Here is an 18,627-nt window from a genome sequence, read left to right on the forward strand (position 1 = left end):
CTTTGCTGGTGACACTGTTGGGGATTTATGCAAAATTGAAGGCATACTGAACCAGCATGGCTACCACAGCATCTTGCAGCGGCATGCTATTCCATCCGGTTTGCGTTTAGTTGGACCATCATTTATTTTTCAACAGGACGATGACCCCAAACACACCTCCAGGCTGTGTAAGGGCTATTTGACCAAGATGGAGAGTGATGGGGTGCTACGCCAGATGACCTGGCCTCCACAGTCACCAGACCTGAACCCAATCGAGATGGTTTGGGGTGAGCTGGACCGCAGAGTGAAGGCAAAAGGGCCAACAAGTGCTAAGCATCTCTGGAAACTCCTTCAAGATTGTTGGAAGACCATTTCTGGTGACTACCTCTTGAAGCTCATCAAGAGAATGCCAAGAGTGTGCAAAGCAGTCATCAAAGCAAAAGGTGGCTACTTTGAAGAACCTAGAATATAAGACATATTTTCAGTTGTTTCACACTTTTTTGTTAAGTATATAATTCCACATGTGTTAATTCATAGTTTTGATGCCTTCAGTGTGAATGTACAATTTTCATAGTCATGAAAATACAGAAAAATCTTTAAATGAGAAGGTGTGTCCAAACTTTTGGTCTGTACTGTATATCAGTATATGATTGGTAGGTTTCCCATACCTTGGTACCTCCACCGATAGCAGATATTCATGCTGAACCCCCTTCACTTAGTGTATGATTTGCAGTTCATTTACTGCCACACTCACACAGATGTTCCTGTGCAGGGTTCTATGAGCATTGCTACCCCTTTGTCCTGTTGATCTTATAGGTCCCTGAGGTGGTCTTTTTCCTAAGAACTTTCTACAAATGACCAATATATAATGTATGATGTCTTCTTCTGACTCAACCCCTGTGTGGGTTTTGATCTTACAGAATACATAGTTATGAAACTTTTTTTCAGATGACACACGTACAGCCGCACAGTATACACAGAGTAAACCCTGATAGAAGTCACTGGACATCAACTTATTCTGGATTTCTAACCAAACCAACACGGACTACCTCTAAAGACAAGGTCGTGCTAAATACTAAGACATATCTGAGGTCCAAGGGGAAGAAGAGTGTTCCAGACATGGTGCCACCACCTACCCGGATGCAGGATAATTGCGATCATCAATCTGGTCTGTTCATTCTTTCTGATCTGTAATGAGGCACATGATAGACTGTATGTATTAACAGCGTAGCTATAGGGGTTACTCTGAGCCAGGGGCCTTTCGTTCATCCTGCCATATGGCTGAGCCATCATTGGACCTTCTGAAGCTCTAAAGTCAAGGTGCAATTAATAACTCTGCAACCCCTATAGCTACAGTACAGACCAAAAGTTTGGACACACCTTTTCATTTAGGCTATGTGCCCACGATGCAGAAATGCTGAATATTTTTTCCGCTTCTCCCTGGCAGGAAAAACGCATGTGTTTTTTACATGCGTTTTTCCCGCCAGGTAGAAGCGTTTGTCAAGCGTTTTTGCATGCATTTCTGCATGCGGGTTATCAAGCGCTTTTCCAAGCGATTTTAGCATCACTTGGAATGACAACTTGGTCACACTATATAAATCCATGCAACCGGCATTGATTTATAGTAGTGTGACCAAGTTAGTTAAAAAAAAAAGAATAAGAATGGTGAAAAATAAAAAAAAATAAAGATTATACTTACCTTCCGATGTCCTCCCGGTGTTTTCTCTGCTGCGTCCGGTGTCTTGGGCGGCTCGCGGTGGTGTGAAGGACCTGCCATGATGTCATTGAGTCATGTGACAGGTCACCTGACTCAATGACATCATGGCAGGCCCTTCACAACAACGCAACCCATACAGCAGACCAGACGGAGGGGAGAAAACGCCGGGAGGACATCGGAAGGTAAGTATAATCTTTATTTTTTATTTTAAATTCTTTTTTTTACAGTTTCTATGGTACCCGGGTCTGGATGAGAGTCTCCTCTCCGCTTGTGCCGATGCAGTGATGCGGATGTCACGCGGTCCAATGCAAGTCAATGGCGGCGATTACGCTGCGTGTCTGCAAAATTAATGGACATGCTGCATATTTTTCCGCAATGATAATCCGCAGAGAAAATTTCTGCAGCATGTGCACAGCACATGCGGATTATCATTGGGGGCCATGGGGCACGTATTACCAAGCGTTTTTTAAGCGTTTTCGCTGCGGAAATTCCACGGCAAAAACGCTTGAAAAACGCATAGTGAGCACGCAGCCTTAAAGATTTTTCTGTATTTTCATGACTATGAAAATTGTACATTCACACTGAGTTTTGGACATGTTTGTTGGCAGATTTCTTATAGAGAAAACAGGAGTTCTTGGCCAAATGAGCGCTCCCCTGAATATGGGAGAGACGACTGCGATTGCTGTCAGCTGCAAAAGCATTATTTGGCCGACAGCCATCTAATGTGTATGGTCGTCTTTGCTCTTTTATTTGTCTTGTTTTTCTGAGCTCCTCTCACCTGATTAATGATCAAACTCCAGAACAAAGATCAATATGCAGGAAAAGAAGAGCCTGCAAAAGCCAACAATGCAACTGTTTTAAAGAATCCCAATTACAAAAATGATTTTTAGCCTCAAATACCTGCATTCAAGTAAAAAAAAAAAGTCCCCCTTTAACTACCTATGTGTCATTCCTCACCTTTTCTATTAGCTCAGTATATCCCGAGATGACCAGCTTTAAAAAAAACAAAAAAAAACCCCATAACTTTGCAATACCTGTTGGGAGATGTTTGTGCTATATGTAGCCACCCAGTGTTCATGGTGTGAATTGCAGCCTGTCGAAGGTTTTTCTAGCAATAATGTATTGTTTGGAGGAGCCTCCAGCTCCTAAAAAATGCTGTGGATGTAAATTCTGGCAGATTTTACAAACAACGTTGAACAAATTCTTAAAGATATGATTTATCTTCTCAGGGGAAGGCCCTATTCAAGTTCTTCAGGTCAACCGGACACCTCCCAGTATGGTCCAACAGACCAATGCCGAACTAGAGAAAGGCCAAGTGCTACACAAGAGAGTGAAAGGTCAGAGAACCGTAATCCTTCACTTCATGTTCTGATTGATATTTGCTTTTATTAGTTTAGCTCATTTAATCAGCAGCTATCTTTCCTGAACCATGCATACACATGGACGCTCAGACTGCCCGCGCATACATGGGATCTGAAAACATAAGAAAAACAAAAAATCACCTATTATGTAATTTGCCAATTTTCTTAGCATAAAAAAAGACCGGTTACTGGATTTTTTTTCATTTAAACTGGATACCACTGATTCTGGAACAATTTTTCTTTTTTTTTTCAATGCCCCTCCTTTCCAAAGTTATAACCTCTGGTAATAAGGAGCACCCAATATAAAAATGTAACCTTTAATCAACTGGGTGTATTCCAGAGGAACTCCTCTATGACCCTGGCCAATCAAAACACAGCCTCACTATAGAGGGAAAAAAGTAAATGTCTATGGAGAAAGCAACAGCCATGTCTAACGTGTTCTCCAAACATGAGATTTGTCTGATGTGACTATGATGAGAACTCTGTAGTCGCCGCATCCCTTCCTGCTATTGGAGTGCTGGAGTACAGGAGAGGAGCAGCACTGGAGAGCCGGAGCACAGGAGAGGAGCATCACTTGAGAGCCAGAGCACAGGAAAGTAGCAGCGCTGGAGAGCCGGAGCAGAGGAGAGGAGCAGCACTGAAGAGCCAGAGCACAGGAAAGTAGCAGCGCTGGAGAGCCGGAGCACAGGAAAGTAGCAGCACTGGAGAGCCGGAGCACAGGAAAGTATCAGCGCTGGAGAGCCAGAGCACAGGAGAAGAGCAGCACTGGAGAGCCAGAGCACAAGAAAGGAGCAGAGCTGGAGAGCCAGAGCACAGGAAAGGAGCAGAGCTGGAGAGCCAGAGTACAGGAAAGTTTTTGCGCTGGAGAGCCGGAGCACAGGAGAAGAGCAGCACTGGAGAGCCAGAGCACAGGAAAGTAGCAGCACTGGAGAGCCAGAGCACAGGAAAGTAGTAGCGCTAGAGAGCCGGAGCACAGGAGAAGAGCAGCACTGGAGAGCCAGAGCACAGGAAAGTAGCAGCACTGGAGAGCCAGAGCACAGGAAAGTAGTAGCGCTAGAGAGACGGAGCACAGGAGAAGAGCAGCACTGGAGAGCCAGAGCACAGGAAAGTAGCAGCACTGGAGAGCCAGAGCACAGGAAAGTAGTAGCGCTAGAGAGCCGGAGCACAGGAGAAGAGCAGCACTGGAGAGCCAGAGCACAGGAAAGTAGCAGCACTGGAGAGCCAGAGCACAGGAAAGTAGTAGCGCTAGAGAGCCGGAGCACAGGAGAAGAGCAGCACTGGAGAGCCAGAGCACAGGAAAGTAGTAGCGCTAGAGAGCCGGAGCACAGGAGAAGAGCAGCACTGGAGAGCCGGAGCACAGGAAAGGAGCAGCTCTGGAGAGTCAGAGCAAAGGAGAGGAGCAGTGCTGGAGAGTCAGAGCACAGGAGAGGAGCTGCGCTGGAGATTCAGAGCACAGGAGAGGCGCACCACTGGAGAGCCGGAGCACAGGAATGTAGCAGCGCTGGAGAGCCAGAGCACCGGAAAGGAGCAGAGCTGGAGAGCCAGAGCACAGGAAAGGAGCAGAGCTGGAGAGCCAGAGCACAGGAAAGGAGCAGAGCTGGAGAGCCAGAGCGCAGGAAAGGAGCAGAGCTGGAGAGTCAGAGCACAGAAGAGGAGCAGCGCTGGAGAGTCAGAGCACAGGAGAGGAGCAGCGCTGGAGAGTCAGAGCACAGGAGAGGAGCAGCGCTGGAGAGCCAGAGCACGGGAAAGCTGCATTAGTAGAGAGCCAGAGCATAGGAAAGGAGCAGAGCTTGAGAGCCGGAGGACTGGGGAGTAGCAGCACTGGAGAGCTGGAGCACAGGAGAGGCGCAGTGCTGGAGAGCCAGAGCACAGGAAAGCAGCAGCACTTGAGAGCCAGAGCACAGGAAAGCAGCAGCGCTTGAGAGCCAGAGCACAGGAAAGCAGCAGCACTTGAGAGCCAGAGCACAGGAAAGCAGCAGCGCTTGAGAGCCAGAGCACAGGAAAGCAGCAGCGCTTGAGAGCCAGAGCACAGGAAAGCAGCAGCACTTGAGAGCCAGAGCACAGGAAAGCAGCAGCGCTTGAGAGCCAGAGCACAGGAAAGCAGCAGCACTTGAGAGCCAGAGCACAGGAAAGCAGCAGCGCTTGAGAGCCAGAGCACAGGAAAGCAGCAGCACTTGAGAGCCAGAGCACAGGAAAGCAGCAGCGCTTGAGAGCCAGAGCACAGGAAAGCAGCAGCGCTTGAGAGCCAGAGCACAGGAGAAGAGCAATGCTGGAGAGCCAGAGCACGGGAAAGCAGCAGAGCTGAGGAGCAGCACTGCAGAGCTGAGCACAGAAAAGCAGCAGTGCTAGAGAGCCAGAGCACAGGAAAGCAGCAGCACTGGAGAGATGAAGCACAGGAGAGTAGCAGCACTTGAACACAGGATAGCAGCAGCGCTGGAGAGCCGGAGTATTTAGAGCAGCAACGCAGGAAAGACAAAGCACAGGAGAGTAGCAGTGCTGGAGACCCCAAGCACAGGAGAGCTGAAGTAATGAGAGCAGCAGCGCTGGGGAGACAAAGCACAGAAGAGCAGCAGCACTTGAGAGCCTGAGCTCAAGAGAGCAGCAGCGCTAGAGAGCGCTCTATGTGTCTCCAAACGTCTGTACACCCTAACTCCTATACTCATGCAGTTGTATGGGAGAGGGGGTACCACTGTATCACTAGGCCCATTTTGCAGTTCAGGAGTTAATCATTAAATAATCCTAAAAATTGAAGTTTTCTGACACTCTCATTTATAGGTAATGACAATAAGCCCTGATCTCACAGCTTCCTTACGAATACGAGTTTATGAATTTTATAACTTGGTGGATTGGACTTTTATGGATGCAGTGATACTGGATATGTTTACTTTTTTGTTACTTATTTAACACTGTGAAAAAGTGGGGCGATTCAAACTTTTAATATTAAAATTAAAAATTAAAACTTTTCAAATGAATTATTTTTAATATTTTGTTTTCACTCAATTTTTTACTTTATTTTTTACTTCCTTTGGGGGTCTGGAACATGCGATCATTTAATATTATTTTTCTATGACGTATAAAGTGAAAATGACAGCCTACTATGAGAGAGAATCAAGATGGCTTTGCTGGTGACCTTCAGAGTATGTAGTATATGGAGTGGAACTGCTTAGTGGTCGCTCCCGGGTGCTGAACTATGGGGGCGACGTATCAGGCACTCATCCATCTGATTTTGATGATCTAGTCAGGGATAGGTCATCAATATTATAATAGTGGACAACTCTTTTAAAGTGTAACTAGTTGCAGGAGAACTTGCAGCAGAATGTCTATGTATTCCTCTAGCTCATGTCCTCTCCATAGAATGTCCATGTATTCCTCTAGCTCCTCTCCTCTCCATAGAATGTCCGTGTATTCCTCTAGCTCCTCTCCATAGAATGTCTGTGTATTCCTCTAGCTCCTCTCTATAGAATGTCCATGTATTCCTATAGCTCCTCTCCATAGAATGTCCGTGTATTCCTCTAGCTCCTCTCCATGGAATGTCCATGTATTCCTATAGCTCCTCTCCATAGAATGTCCATGTATTCCTCTAGCTCCTCTCCATAGAATGTCCATGTATTCCTCTAGCTCCTCCCCTCTCCATAGAATGTCCATGTATTCCTCTAGCTCCTCTCCTCTCCATAGAATGTCCGTGTATTCCTCTAGCTCCTCTCCATAGAATGTCTGTGTATTCCTCTAGCTCCCCCCCTCTCCATAGAATGTCCATGTATTCCTCTAGCTCCTCTCCTCTCCATAGAATGTCCGTGTATTCCTCTAGCTCCTCTCCATAGAATGTCCATGTATTCCTCTAGCTCCTCTCCATAGAATGTCTGTGTATTCCTCTAGCTCCTCTCTATAGAATGTCAATGTATTCCTATAGCTCCTCTCCATAGAATGTCCGTGTATTCCTCTAGCTCCTCTCCATGGAATGTCCATGTATTCCTATAGCTCCTCTCCATAGAATGTCCATGTATTCCTCTAGCTCCTCTCCTCTCCATAGAATGTCCGTGTATTCCTCTAGCTCCTCTCTATAGAATGTCCATGTATTCCTATAGCTCCTCTCCATAGAATGTCCGTGTATTCCTCTAGCTCCTCTCCATGGAATGTCCGTGTATTCCTCTAGCTCCTCTCCATAGAATGTCTGTGTATTCCTCTAGCTCCTCTCCATAGAATGTCGGTATATTCCTCTAGCTCCTCCCCTCTCCATAGAATGTCCGTGTATTCCTCTAGCTCCTCTCCATGGAATGTCCATGTATTCCTATAGCTCCTCTCCATAGAATGTCCATGTATTCCTATAGCTCCTCTCCATAGAATGTCCGTGTATTCCTCTAGCTCCTCTCCATAGAATGTCCATGTATTCCTATAGCTCCTCTCCATAGAATGTCTGTGTATTCCTATAGCTCCTCTCCATAGAATGTCCATGTTGTAACGGGTCTGGGAGGCGGAACCTCTGAGCTACTATACAAGGGGGCGGTCCTTGTAAGGGAGCGGGTGGCAATCAGGGATGACGGGCAGGCAGTCACAGCAGGTGACCGGGACAGTCTCTGAGTGGACGGGCTGGAGGTCACGGCAAGTGACCGGGGCAGTCTCTGGAAGAACGGGCAGGAGGTCACGGCAAGTGACCGGGGCAGTCTCTGGAAGAACGGGCAGGGAGTTACGGCAAGTGACCGGGGCAGTCTCTGGAAGAACGGGCAGGGAGTTACGGCAAGTGACCGGGGCAGTCTCTGGGTAAAGGGTAGGTACGACCTGTGATGGCAGAGCCTCCGGGTAGGCTAGCAGGCAGATGGTAGATGTGTGCTCCCAGGTGAGCAAGCGAGAGTCTCTGGAATGGTAGGTGGTCACAGCACGTGACGGCGAAGCCTCCAGGTAGGCTAGCAGGCAGGTAACAGGTGGGCGCTCCCAGGTGAGCGGGCAGGAGTCTCTGGAAAGGCAGATGGTCACAGCACGTGACGGCGGAGCCTCCAGGTAGGCTAGCAGGCAGGTAACAGGTGTGCGCTCCCAGGTGAGCGGGCAAGCTGGTCCATAGACAGACTGACAGGAGTTGGAAGGCAGACCGTCGGACCTCAGGCTAGCAGGCAGGTGACTGGATATCAGGCAGGACAAAGGCAGCAAGCCGGCAGGAATCTGGCAGGTAACTGGCAGGTAACTGGCAACGGGACCTGAGGGCTGAAGCACAGGTGAGACACAGGTGCAAACAACATTGCTCGGGCACCTCCATTTTGGAGGAGGTGCCCTTTATATGGGAGGTCCTCCGGCAATTGGCCGGGGACTCCTTAGGACGGCGCGCGCGGTCCCTTTAAGAGAGGGGGAGCGCGCGCGCCCTAAGCACACTGCCGGGGAAGGAGCGCGCGCCGGAAGCAGCGGGGAGAGCAGCGCTGGAGGACGCCGCGCCAGGAGCGGGGAGGTGAGAGGGACGGCGTCTCTGCCTAGAACGGGGCAGAGACGCCGATGCTACAGTACCCCCCCCTTTAGTCCCCCTCTTTTTTAGGCCAGAAAGAAATTTTTCAAGGAGAAGCGGGGCGTTGATGTTCTCCCTGGGTTCCCAAGTTCTCTCCTCAGGACCAAACCCCTTCCAATCTACCAGAAAAAAGGTTTTTCCTCTTACCCTCTTGGAGGCCAGAATACTCTCTACCTCAAAGATGTCATCAGCGGAAACCGGAGCAGGAGGGGCACCTGGATTTTTGGAAAAAGAGTTAAAGACAACGGGTTTGAGGAGAGATACGTGGAAGGAGTTGGGGATCCGTAGGGTGGCCGGGAGTTTTAATTTGTAGGCCACAGGGTTAATTTGCCTGAGGACTTCGAAGGGGCCGATGAATCGAGGACCCAACTTGTAGGAGGGTATTTTGAGCCGCACATGTTTGGATGAGAGCCAAACCTTGTCTCCCGGACGGAATTGGGGCGGATCCAGACGTCTCTTATCAGCATATCTCTTCATCCGCTCAGAGGAGAGAAGAAGAGCGGACCTGGTGCTCTCCCAAATAGTAGAAAATTCGCTGACAAGAGACTCCGCAGCAGGGTTGTCCACAGAAACGGAGACAGGAAGTGGAATCCGGGGATGTTGGCCACCAACTATAAAGAACGGGGATTTGGAAGAGGACTCGCTCTCATGGTTGTTATAAGAGAACTCGGCCCACGGTAGAAGATCCACCCAGTCCGAGTGGTGAGCATCCACGAAGTGCCGGAGGTAGCTGGACAAGATCTGATTGATCCGCTCCACTTGACCATTGGACTGAGGGTGGTAAGCGGAGGAGAAATCCAGGGTAATGTCCAGCAGCTTACAAGTGGCTCTCCAGAAACGAGAGGTGAACTGAACCCCACGATCCGACACGATGTGGAGGGGCAGACCATGGAGACGGAAGATGTGGCGGATAAAGTCTTTAGCCAACTCGGGTGCAGACGGAAGACCAGGCAGGGGAATGAAGTGGGCCATCTTAGAAAAACGGTCAGCGACAACCCAAATGACGGTACAACCGGCAGAAACTGGAAGGTCGGTGATAAAGTCCATAGCGATGTGTTGCCAAGGAGCAGCAGGTACGGGAAGGGGCAGGAGATGGCCGGCAGGTAGATGTCGGGGAACTTTGTTACGAGCACAGGATGAACAGGCCGCGACGAAGTCTACCACGTCCTTACGTAGGGTAGGCCACCAGTAATGCCGGGCAATAAGTTGAAAGGTCTTTTTTTGGCCAGCATGGCCAGCTAGTTTAGAAGAATGTCCCCAGCGAAGAACCCTCTCCCGATCTGGCACAGCTATGAACGTCTTACCGGGTGGAAGACGAGTTAGATCCAAGGGAGCCACATTCATCACCTTGGAGGAGTCGATGATGTGCGTAGGTTCCTCCTCTTGATCGGAGGACAGGAAAGACCGAGACAAGGCATCAGCTTTGACGTTCTTGTCCGCCGGACAGAAATGAAGAGTGAAGTCGAAGCGGGCAAAAAACAACGACCACCGGGCCTGGCGAGGATTGAGCCTCTGGGCATTTTGGAGATATGCCAGGTTTTTGTGATCCGTGTAGATAATTACCGGGTAGAGAGCCCCTTCAAGCAGATAGCGCCACTCTCCTAGTGCCAATTTGATGGCTAGCAATTCCCGGTCTCCAATGGAGTAGTTGCGCTCCGACGAGGAGAAGATTTTGGAGAAGGAGCCGCACGTTACCATTCTCCCGGTAGAAGACTTCTGGGTGAGCACCGCTCCGGCTCCGGAGGAGGAAGCATCAACCTCCAGGTAGAATTGTTTATTACAGTCCGGACGGTGCAGGACGGCAGCAGAGGCGAAGGCTTTCTTTAGGGAAAGGAAGGCCTCCTCGGCTTCAGGCGACCATATCCTGGGGTTAGCCCCCTTACGGGTAAGTGCAGATATGGGAGCAGTCCGAGACGAGAAGTGTGGGATGAAAAGACGATAATAATTAGCGAAGCCCAGGAATCGCTGTATCGCCTTCAAACCTTCAGGACGAGGCCATTTTAGAACGGAAGAGAGCTTCTCGGGATCCATTTGCAGACCTGTTTGGGAGATGACATAGCCCAAGAACGGAAGGGAGGTCTGATCGAAGAGGCACTTCTCGTATTTGGCGTAAAGGTGGTTCTGCCGAAGCCTAAGCAGGACCTGACGAACATCCCTCCGGTGTGTGGGGAGATCCGGAGAGAAGACCAAGATATTGTCCAGGTATACCACTACGCAGGAGTACAGGAGGTCACGGAAGATGTCATTGACTAGTTCCTGAAAGACCGCGGGAGCATTACAGAGACCGAAGGGCATCACAAGGTACTCGTAGTGACCGTCCCGGGTATTGAATGCCGTCTTCCACTCGTCTCCTTGACGGATACGGACCAGATTATACGCTCCTCGAAGATCCAGCTTGGAGAAGATCCTGGCGCCCTTGAGCCGGTCAAACAATTCGGAGATGAGTGGCAGGGGATATTTGTTTTTTACCGTAATGAGATTGAGTCCTCTGTAGTCAATACAGGGACGTAGCGAGCCGTCTTTCTTTTTGACAAAGAAGAATCTGGCTCCAGCCGGGGAGGTAGATTTTTGGATAAATCCCCTAGCCAGATTCTCTTCAATGTACTCAGACATGGCTCGGGTCTCGGCTGCAGATAACGGGTAGATACGCCCACGTGGAGGAGTGGTGCCAGGTACCAGGTCGATCGGGCAATCGTATGGCCTATGGGGCGGCAACGTCTCAGCTTCCTTCTTACCGAAGACGTCCGCATAGGGCCAGTAGGGAGCCGGGAGACCAGGTAAATTAGCTGGAGTAGGCTGAGGGCGAAGTGGACGGACCGGAACCAGGCAGGTCCTATGGCAGTCAGGACCCCATCGGAGTACTTCACCGGACCGCCAGTTCAATACGGGTTCATGTGTCTGGAGCCAAGGTAGACCTAGCAACAAGGAGTGAGAAAGTCCGGACAGCACATGGAATGAGATCTCCTCAGAGTGCAGCATTCCCACCTGTAGGGTTATAGGTTCGGTGACGAGCAGGATGGTCTCCGAGAGAAGTCTTCCATCCACGGAAGCAACTGACAATGGCTCCGCCAGGGACTTGGTGGGAATATGGTATCTCTCTACCAGAGACTGGGCGATGAGGTTTCCAGCAGCTCCAGAATCCAGATGGGCGAGTTCGAAGAGACGGTTTTCTCCCCAAGCAATAGAGACCGGTAAGGTCAGAGACGGAGAGGACTTACTTTTGTCTAGGACGACCTCTCCGAGTGGTCCTAGACACTGGCGTTTCCCGGCTTTTCCGGGCAGGAACGGATGAAGTGCTTCTTACTGCCACAATAGAAACAGCTTCCCTCGGCTCGGCGAGATTCTTGGCGAGAACCGGCCATCTTGGTCTGGTCGACCTGCATAGGCTCAGGAGAGACGGAGGAAGTGACGGGTTGCTGAAAAGTAGGAGCTAGGCGTGGAAACCTCCTCTCACGGGTGACCTCTTTGGCACGCTCCTGGAACCGCAGGTCAATCCGGGTGGCAAGAGCTATCAGGTCATCGAGGGTGGTAGGAATGTCCCGACCGGCAAGTTCATCTTTAATACGGCCGGGCAGACCCTCCCAGAAGACTGAAACCAGAGCGTCATTATTCCAGGCCAGCTCCGAGGCAAGGGTACGGAACCGTATGGCATATTGGCCCACGGTGAGGCTTCCCTGACGGAGGCGTAGCAGTGACGATGCGGATGAGGTCTTCCGTCCGGGTTCGTCGAAGACTTTCCGGAAGGCCGTGAGAAAGGCAGGCAAGTTGGACACCAGGGGGTCTCCTCTCTCCCATAGAGGATTTAGCCAGGCCAGAGCCTCTCCGGTGAGATGGGACATGATGAAGGCAATTTTGGCCCGGTCGGAGTTAAACTGGTGGGACAGGAGTTCAAAGTGCAGGGTGCACTGATTTATGAAGCCCCGAGCCTGAGCGGAGTCGCCTCCGAAGCGAGGAGGTGCAGAAAGCCGGGGTCCGGGGTAGGACACCATAGTGTTGGTGGACAGCGGAGCTGTCGGATTGCGAATCATGGCGCTGGCGGAGGTTGCTGGCGGAGCAGTCAGAGTGTCCAGGCGAGAATTGACATTCCGCAGGTGACCCAGGATGGACTCCTGTTGGGACCTCTGGCGGGACAGTTCATGACACAGGTCCGAGAGCGAGGGAGCTTGGGTGCCACCGGGTTCCATGGCCCGAGCAAACTGTAACGGGTCTGGGAGGCGGAACCTCTGAGCTACTATACAAGGGGGCGGTCCTTGTAAGGGAGCGGGTGGCGACCAGGGATGACGGGCAGGCAGTCACAGCAGGTGACCGGGACAGTCTCTGAGTGGACGGGCTGGAGGTCACGGCAAGTGACCGGGGCAGTCTCTGGAAGAACGGGCAGGAGGTCACGGCAAGTGACCGGGGCAGTCTCTGGAAGAACGGGCAGGGAGTTACGGCAAGTGACCGGGGCAGTCTCTGGAAGAACGGGCAGGGAGTTACGGCAAGTGACCGGGGCAGTCTCTGGGTAAAGGGTAGGTACGACCTGTGATGGCAGAGCCTCCGGGTAGGCTAGCAGGCAGATGGTAGATGTGTGCTTCCAGGTGAGCAAGCGAGAGTCTCTGGAATGGTAGGTGGTCACAGCACGTGACGGCGAAGCCTCCAGGTAGGCTAGCAGGCAGGTAACAGGTGGGCGCTCCCAGGTGAGCGGGCAGGAGTCTCTGGAAAGGCAGATGGTCACAGCACGTGACGGCGGAGCCTCCAGGTAGGCTAGCAGGCAGGTAACAGGTGTGCGCTCCCAGGTGAGCGGGCAAGCTGGTCCATAGACAGACTGACAGGAGTTGGAAGGCAGACCGTCGGACCTCAGGCTAGCAGGCAGGTGACTGGATATCAGGCAGGACAAAGGCAGCAAGCTGGCAGGAATCTGGCAGGTAACTGGCAGGTAACTGGCAACGGGACCTGAGGGCTGAAGCACAGGTGAGACACAGGTGCAAACAACATTGCTCGGGCACCTCCATTTTGGAGGAGGTGCCCTTTATATGGGAGGTCCTCCGGCAATTGGCCGGGGACTCCTTAGGACGGCGCGCGCGGTCCCTTTAAGAGAGGGGGAGCGCGCGCGCCCTAAGCACACTGCCGGGGAAGGAGCGCGCGCCGGAAGCAGCGGGGAGAGCAGCGCTGGAGGACGCCGCGCCAGGAGCGGGGAGGTGAGAGGGACGGCGTCTCTGCCTAGAACGGGGCAGAGACGCCGATGCTACACATGTATTCCTATAGCTCCTCTCCATAGAATGTCTGTGTATTCCTCTAGCTCCTCCCATCTCCATGGAATGTCCATGTATTCCTATAGCTCCTCTCCATAGAATGTCCATGTATTCCTATAGCTCCTCTCCATAGAATGTCCATGTATTCCTATAGCTCCTCTCCATAGAATGTCTGTGTATTCCTCTAGCTCCTCTCCATAGAATGTCTGTGTATTCCTCTAGCTCCTCCCATCTCCATGGAATGTCCATGTATTCCTATAGCTCCTCTCCATAGAATGTCCATGTATTCCTATAGCTCCTCTCCATAGAATGTCCATGTATTCCTATAGCTCCTCTCCATAGAATGTCCATGTATTCCTATAGCTCCTCTCCATAGAATGTCTGTGTATTCCTATAGCTCCTCCCCTCTCCATAGAATGTCCGTGTATTCCTTTAGCTCCTCTCCATAGAATGTCCATGTATTCCTATAGCTCCTCTCCATAGAATGTCTGTGTATTCCTCTAGCTCCTCCCATCTCCATGGAATGTCCATGTATTCCTATAGCTCCTCTCCATAGAATGTCCATATATTCCTATAGCTCCTCTCCATAGAATGTCCATGTATTCCTATAGCTCCTCTCCATAGAATGTCTGTGTATTCCTATAGCTCCTCTCCATAGAATGTCCGTGTATTCCTCTAGCTCCTCTCCATAGAATGTCTGTGTATTCCTCTAGCTCCTCCTCTATCCATAGAATGTCTGTGTATTCCTCTAGCTCCTCCCCTCTCCATAGAATGTCCATGTATTCCTCTAGCTCCTCCCCTCTCCATAGAATGTCCATGTATTCCTCTAGCTCCTCCCCTCTCCATAGAATGTCCATGTATTCCTATAGCTCCTCTCCATAGAATGTCCATGTATTCCTCTAGCTCCTCCCCTCTCCATAGAATGTCCATGTATTCCTATAGCTCCTCTCCATAGAATGTCCATGTATTCCTATAGCTCCTCTCCATAGAATGTCCATGTATTCCTCTAGCTCCTCCCCTCTCCATAGAATGTCCATGTATTCCTCTAGCTCCTCCCCTCTCCATAGAATGTCCATGTATTCCTATAGCTCCTCTCCATAGAATGTCCATGTATTCCTCTAGCTCCTCCCCTCTCCATAGAATGTCCATGTATTCCTATAGCTCCTCTCCATAGAATGTCTGTGTATTCCTCTAGCTCCTCCCCTCTCCATGGAATGTCCATGTATTCCTATAGCTCCTCTCCATAGAATGTCCGTGTATTCCTCTAGCTCCTCTCCATGGAATGTCCATGTATTCCTATAGCTCCTCTCCATAGAATGTCCGTGTATTCCTCTAGCTCCTCTCCATAGAATGTCTGTGTATTCCTTTAGCTCCTCCCCTCTCCATAGAATGTCCGTGTATTCCTCTAGCTCCTCCTCTCTCCATTGAATGTCCGTGTATTCCTCTAGCTCCTCCTCTCTCCATAGAATTAGGAACAAAAAACCCAAATACATGGTTGCTGAAGGCACGTCAATACCTGTAGGTGAGAGCGTGCCGTAACAGCAGCATAGCTCCAAAGTGCTTATAATAGCAGGAGACGAGAGCTTTTAAATGCAAATAAGAAAATTCTTTATTGAATAAACATATAAATTGTAAAATTTCACATAGAGTCAGTAAAACATCTACAATGTGTTCAGAACAGAAGCAGACACCTCATCAGGATAACCACTCCAAGGAGTAAAGTGCAAGGTAATAAAGTTTACAAGTATACATAACCACATATCAGCACGTGACAAGCTAACTACTGAGAGGTAGAATTTAGAGAACGGGAGCAGGAAATGCTGCTAAAACACCCCATAGCCGATCAAGAGCCAAACAAAAGGAGCAACAAGTGGTAGCCCTCCTAAAGAATTGTGCTGAAATGGAACATGAATGAAACCAGTAGTAGACACTTACCCTAGGACATGAGACCCCCCAGTGGGATGAAAGGGTGCTAAAACAACTTCCCAACTCTCCATAGAATGTCCGTGTATGCTTCTAGCTCCTCCTCTCTCCATTGAATGTCCGTGTATTCCTCTAGCTCCTCCCCTCTCCATAGAATGTCCGTGTATTCCTCTAGCTCCTCCCCTCTCCATAGAATGTCTGTGTATTCCTCTAGCTCCTCCCATCTCCATAGAATGTCGGTGTGTATTCCTTTAGCTCCTCCTCTCTCCATTGAATGTCTGTGTATTCCTCTAGCTCCTCCTCTATCCATAGAATGTCTGTGTATTCCCCTCGCTCCTCCCCTCTCCATAGAATGTCCATGTATTCCTCTAGCTCCTGTCCTCTCCATAGAATGTCCGTGTATTCCTCTAGCTCCTGTCCTCTCTATAGAATGTCCATGTATTCCTCTAGCTCCTCCTCTATCCATAAAATGTCCGTGTATTCCTCTAGCTCCTCCCCTCTCCATAGAATGTCTTTGTATTCCTATACCTCCTCTCCATAGAATGTCTTTGTATTCCTCTAGCTCCTCTCCATAGAATGTCTGTGTATTCCTCTAGCTCCTCTCCATAGAATGTCCGCATATTACTCTAGCTCCTCCCCTCTCCATAGAATGTCCGTGTATTACTCTAGCTCCTCCTCTCTCCATAGAATGTCCATGTATTCCTCTAGCTCCTCCCCTATCCATAGAATGTCTGTGTATTCCTCTAGCTCCTCCCCTCTCCATAGAATGTCCATGTATTCCTCTAGCTCCTGTCCTCTCCATAGAATGTCCGTGTATTCCTCTAGCTCCTGTCCTCTCCATAGAATGTCCATGTATTCCTCTAGCTCCTCCTCTATCCATAGAATGTCTGTGTATTCCTCTAGCTCCTCCTCTATCCATAGAATGTCTGTGTATTCCTCTAGCTCCTCCCCTCTCCATAGAATGTCCATGTATTCCTCTAGCTCCTCCCCTCTCTATTGAATGTCCATGTATTCCTCTAGCTCCTCCCCTCTCCATAGAATGTCCGTGTATTCCTCTAGCTCCTCCTCTCTCCATAGAATGTCCGTGTATTCCTCTAGCTCCTCTCCATAGAATGTCCGTGTATTCCTCTAGCTCCTCTCCATAGAATGTCTGTTTATTCCTATAGCTCCTCTCCATAGAATGTCTGTGTATTCCTCTAGCTCCTCCTCTATCCATAGAATGTCCGTGTATTCCTCTAGCTCCTCCCCTCTCCATAGAATGTCCGCATATTCCTCTAGCTCCTCCAGTCTCCATAGAATGTCCATGTATTCCTCTCGCTCCTTCCATAGATTGTCCGTGTATTCCTCTAGCTCCTCCCCTCTCCATAGAATGTCGGCGTATTCCTCTAGCTCCTCCCCTCTCCATAGAATGTCCATGTATTCCTCTAGCTCCTCCCCTCTCCATAGAATGTCCGCGTATTCCTCTAGCTCCTCCCCTCTCCATAGAATGTCTGTGTATTCCTCTCGCTCCTCTCCATAGAATGTCTGTGTATTCCTCTAGCTCCTCCCCTCTCCATAGAATATCTGTGTATTCCTCTAGCTCCTCCCCTCTCCATAGAATGTCCGTGTATTCCTCTAGCTCCTCCCCTCTCCATAGAATGTCCGTGTATTCCTCTGGCTCCTCCTCTATCCATAGTATGTCTGTGTATTCCTCTAGCTCCTCCTCTATTCATAGAATGTTCGTGTATTCTTCTAGCTCCTCCAATCTCCATAGAATGTCCATGTATTCCTCTAGCTCCTCCCCTCTCCATAGAATGTCCGTGTATTCCTCTAGCTCCTCCCCTCTCCATAGAATGTCCGTGTATTCCTCTAGCTCCTTTCCTCTCTATTGAATGTCTGTGTATTCCTCTAGCTCCTCACCTCTCCATAGAATGTCCGTGTATTCCTCTAGCTCCTCTCCATAGAATGTCTGTGTATTCCTCTAGCTCCTCCCCTCTCCACAGAATGTCCGTGTATTCCTCTAGCTCCTCTCCATAGAATGTCTGTGTATTCCTCTAGCTCCCCCCCTCTCCATAGAATGTCCGTGTATTCCTCTAGCTCCTCTCCTTTCCATAGAATGTCCGTGTATTCCTCTAGCTCCTCTCCATAGAATGTCTGTGTATTCCTCTAGCTCCTCTCCATAGAATGTCCGCGTATTCCTCTAGCTCCTCTCCATAGAATGTCTGCGTATTCCTCTAGCTCCTCCCCTCTCCATAGAATGTCCGTGTATTCCTCTAGCTCCTCTCCATAGAATGTCTGTGTATTCCTCTAGCTCCTCCCCTCTCCACAGAATGTCCGTGTATTCCTCTAGCTCCTCCCCTCTCCATAGAATGTCTGTGTATTCCTCTAGCTCCTCCCCTCTCCATAGAATGTCCGTGTATTCCTTTAGCTCCTCTCCATAGAATGTCCGTGTATTCCTCTAGCTCCTCTCCATAGAATGTCTGTGTATTCCTCTAGCTCCTCTCCATAGAATGTCCGCGTATTCCTCTAGCTCCTCTCCATAGAATGTCCGCGTATTCCTCTAGCTCCTCCCCTCTCCATAGAATGTCTGTGTATTCCTCTAGCTCCTCTCCTCTCCATAGAATGTCCGTGTATTCCTCTAGCTCCTCTCCATAGAATGTCTGTGTATTCCTCTAGCTCCTCTCGATAGAATGTCCGTGTATTCCTCTAGCTCCTCCCCTCTCCACAGAATGTCTGTGTATTCCTCTAGCTCCTCTCCATAGAATGTCTGTGTATTCCTCTAGCTCCTCTCCATAGAATGTCTGTGTATTCCTCTCGCTCCTCTCCATAGAATGTCCGTGTATTCCTCTAGCTCCTCTCCATAGAATGTCTGTGTATTCCTCTAGCTCCTCTCCATAGAATGTCCGCGTATTCCTCTAGCTCCTCTCCATAGAATGTCTGTGTATTCCT

At 49.9% G+C, this 18,627-nt stretch overlaps 1 protein-coding gene across 1 annotated transcript in view; it reads left to right on the plus strand.

The window, feature by feature from the left end:
- The window catches only part of LOC141161001 (kinesin-like protein KIF19), an 83,070-nt gene that overhangs the window by 58,839 nt on the left and 5,604 nt on the right, over window positions 1-18,627 (plus strand). The window contains exons 18-19 of the mRNA XM_073645792.1: window positions 928-1,147; window positions 2,926-3,033. Coding sequence (XP_073501893.1) covers window positions 928-1,147; window positions 2,926-3,033 — 328 coding nt within the window. The remainder of the gene's footprint in view (window positions 1-927; window positions 1,148-2,925; window positions 3,034-18,627) is intronic.

Source organism: Phyllobates terribilis, unplaced genomic scaffold (assembly GCF_046119375.1).
Source record: "Phyllobates terribilis strain yellow unplaced genomic scaffold, ASM4611937v1 Scaffold_9__5_contigs__length_417890890, whole genome shotgun sequence".
Lineage (NCBI taxonomy): Eukaryota > Metazoa > Chordata > Amphibia > Anura > Dendrobatidae > Phyllobates > Phyllobates terribilis.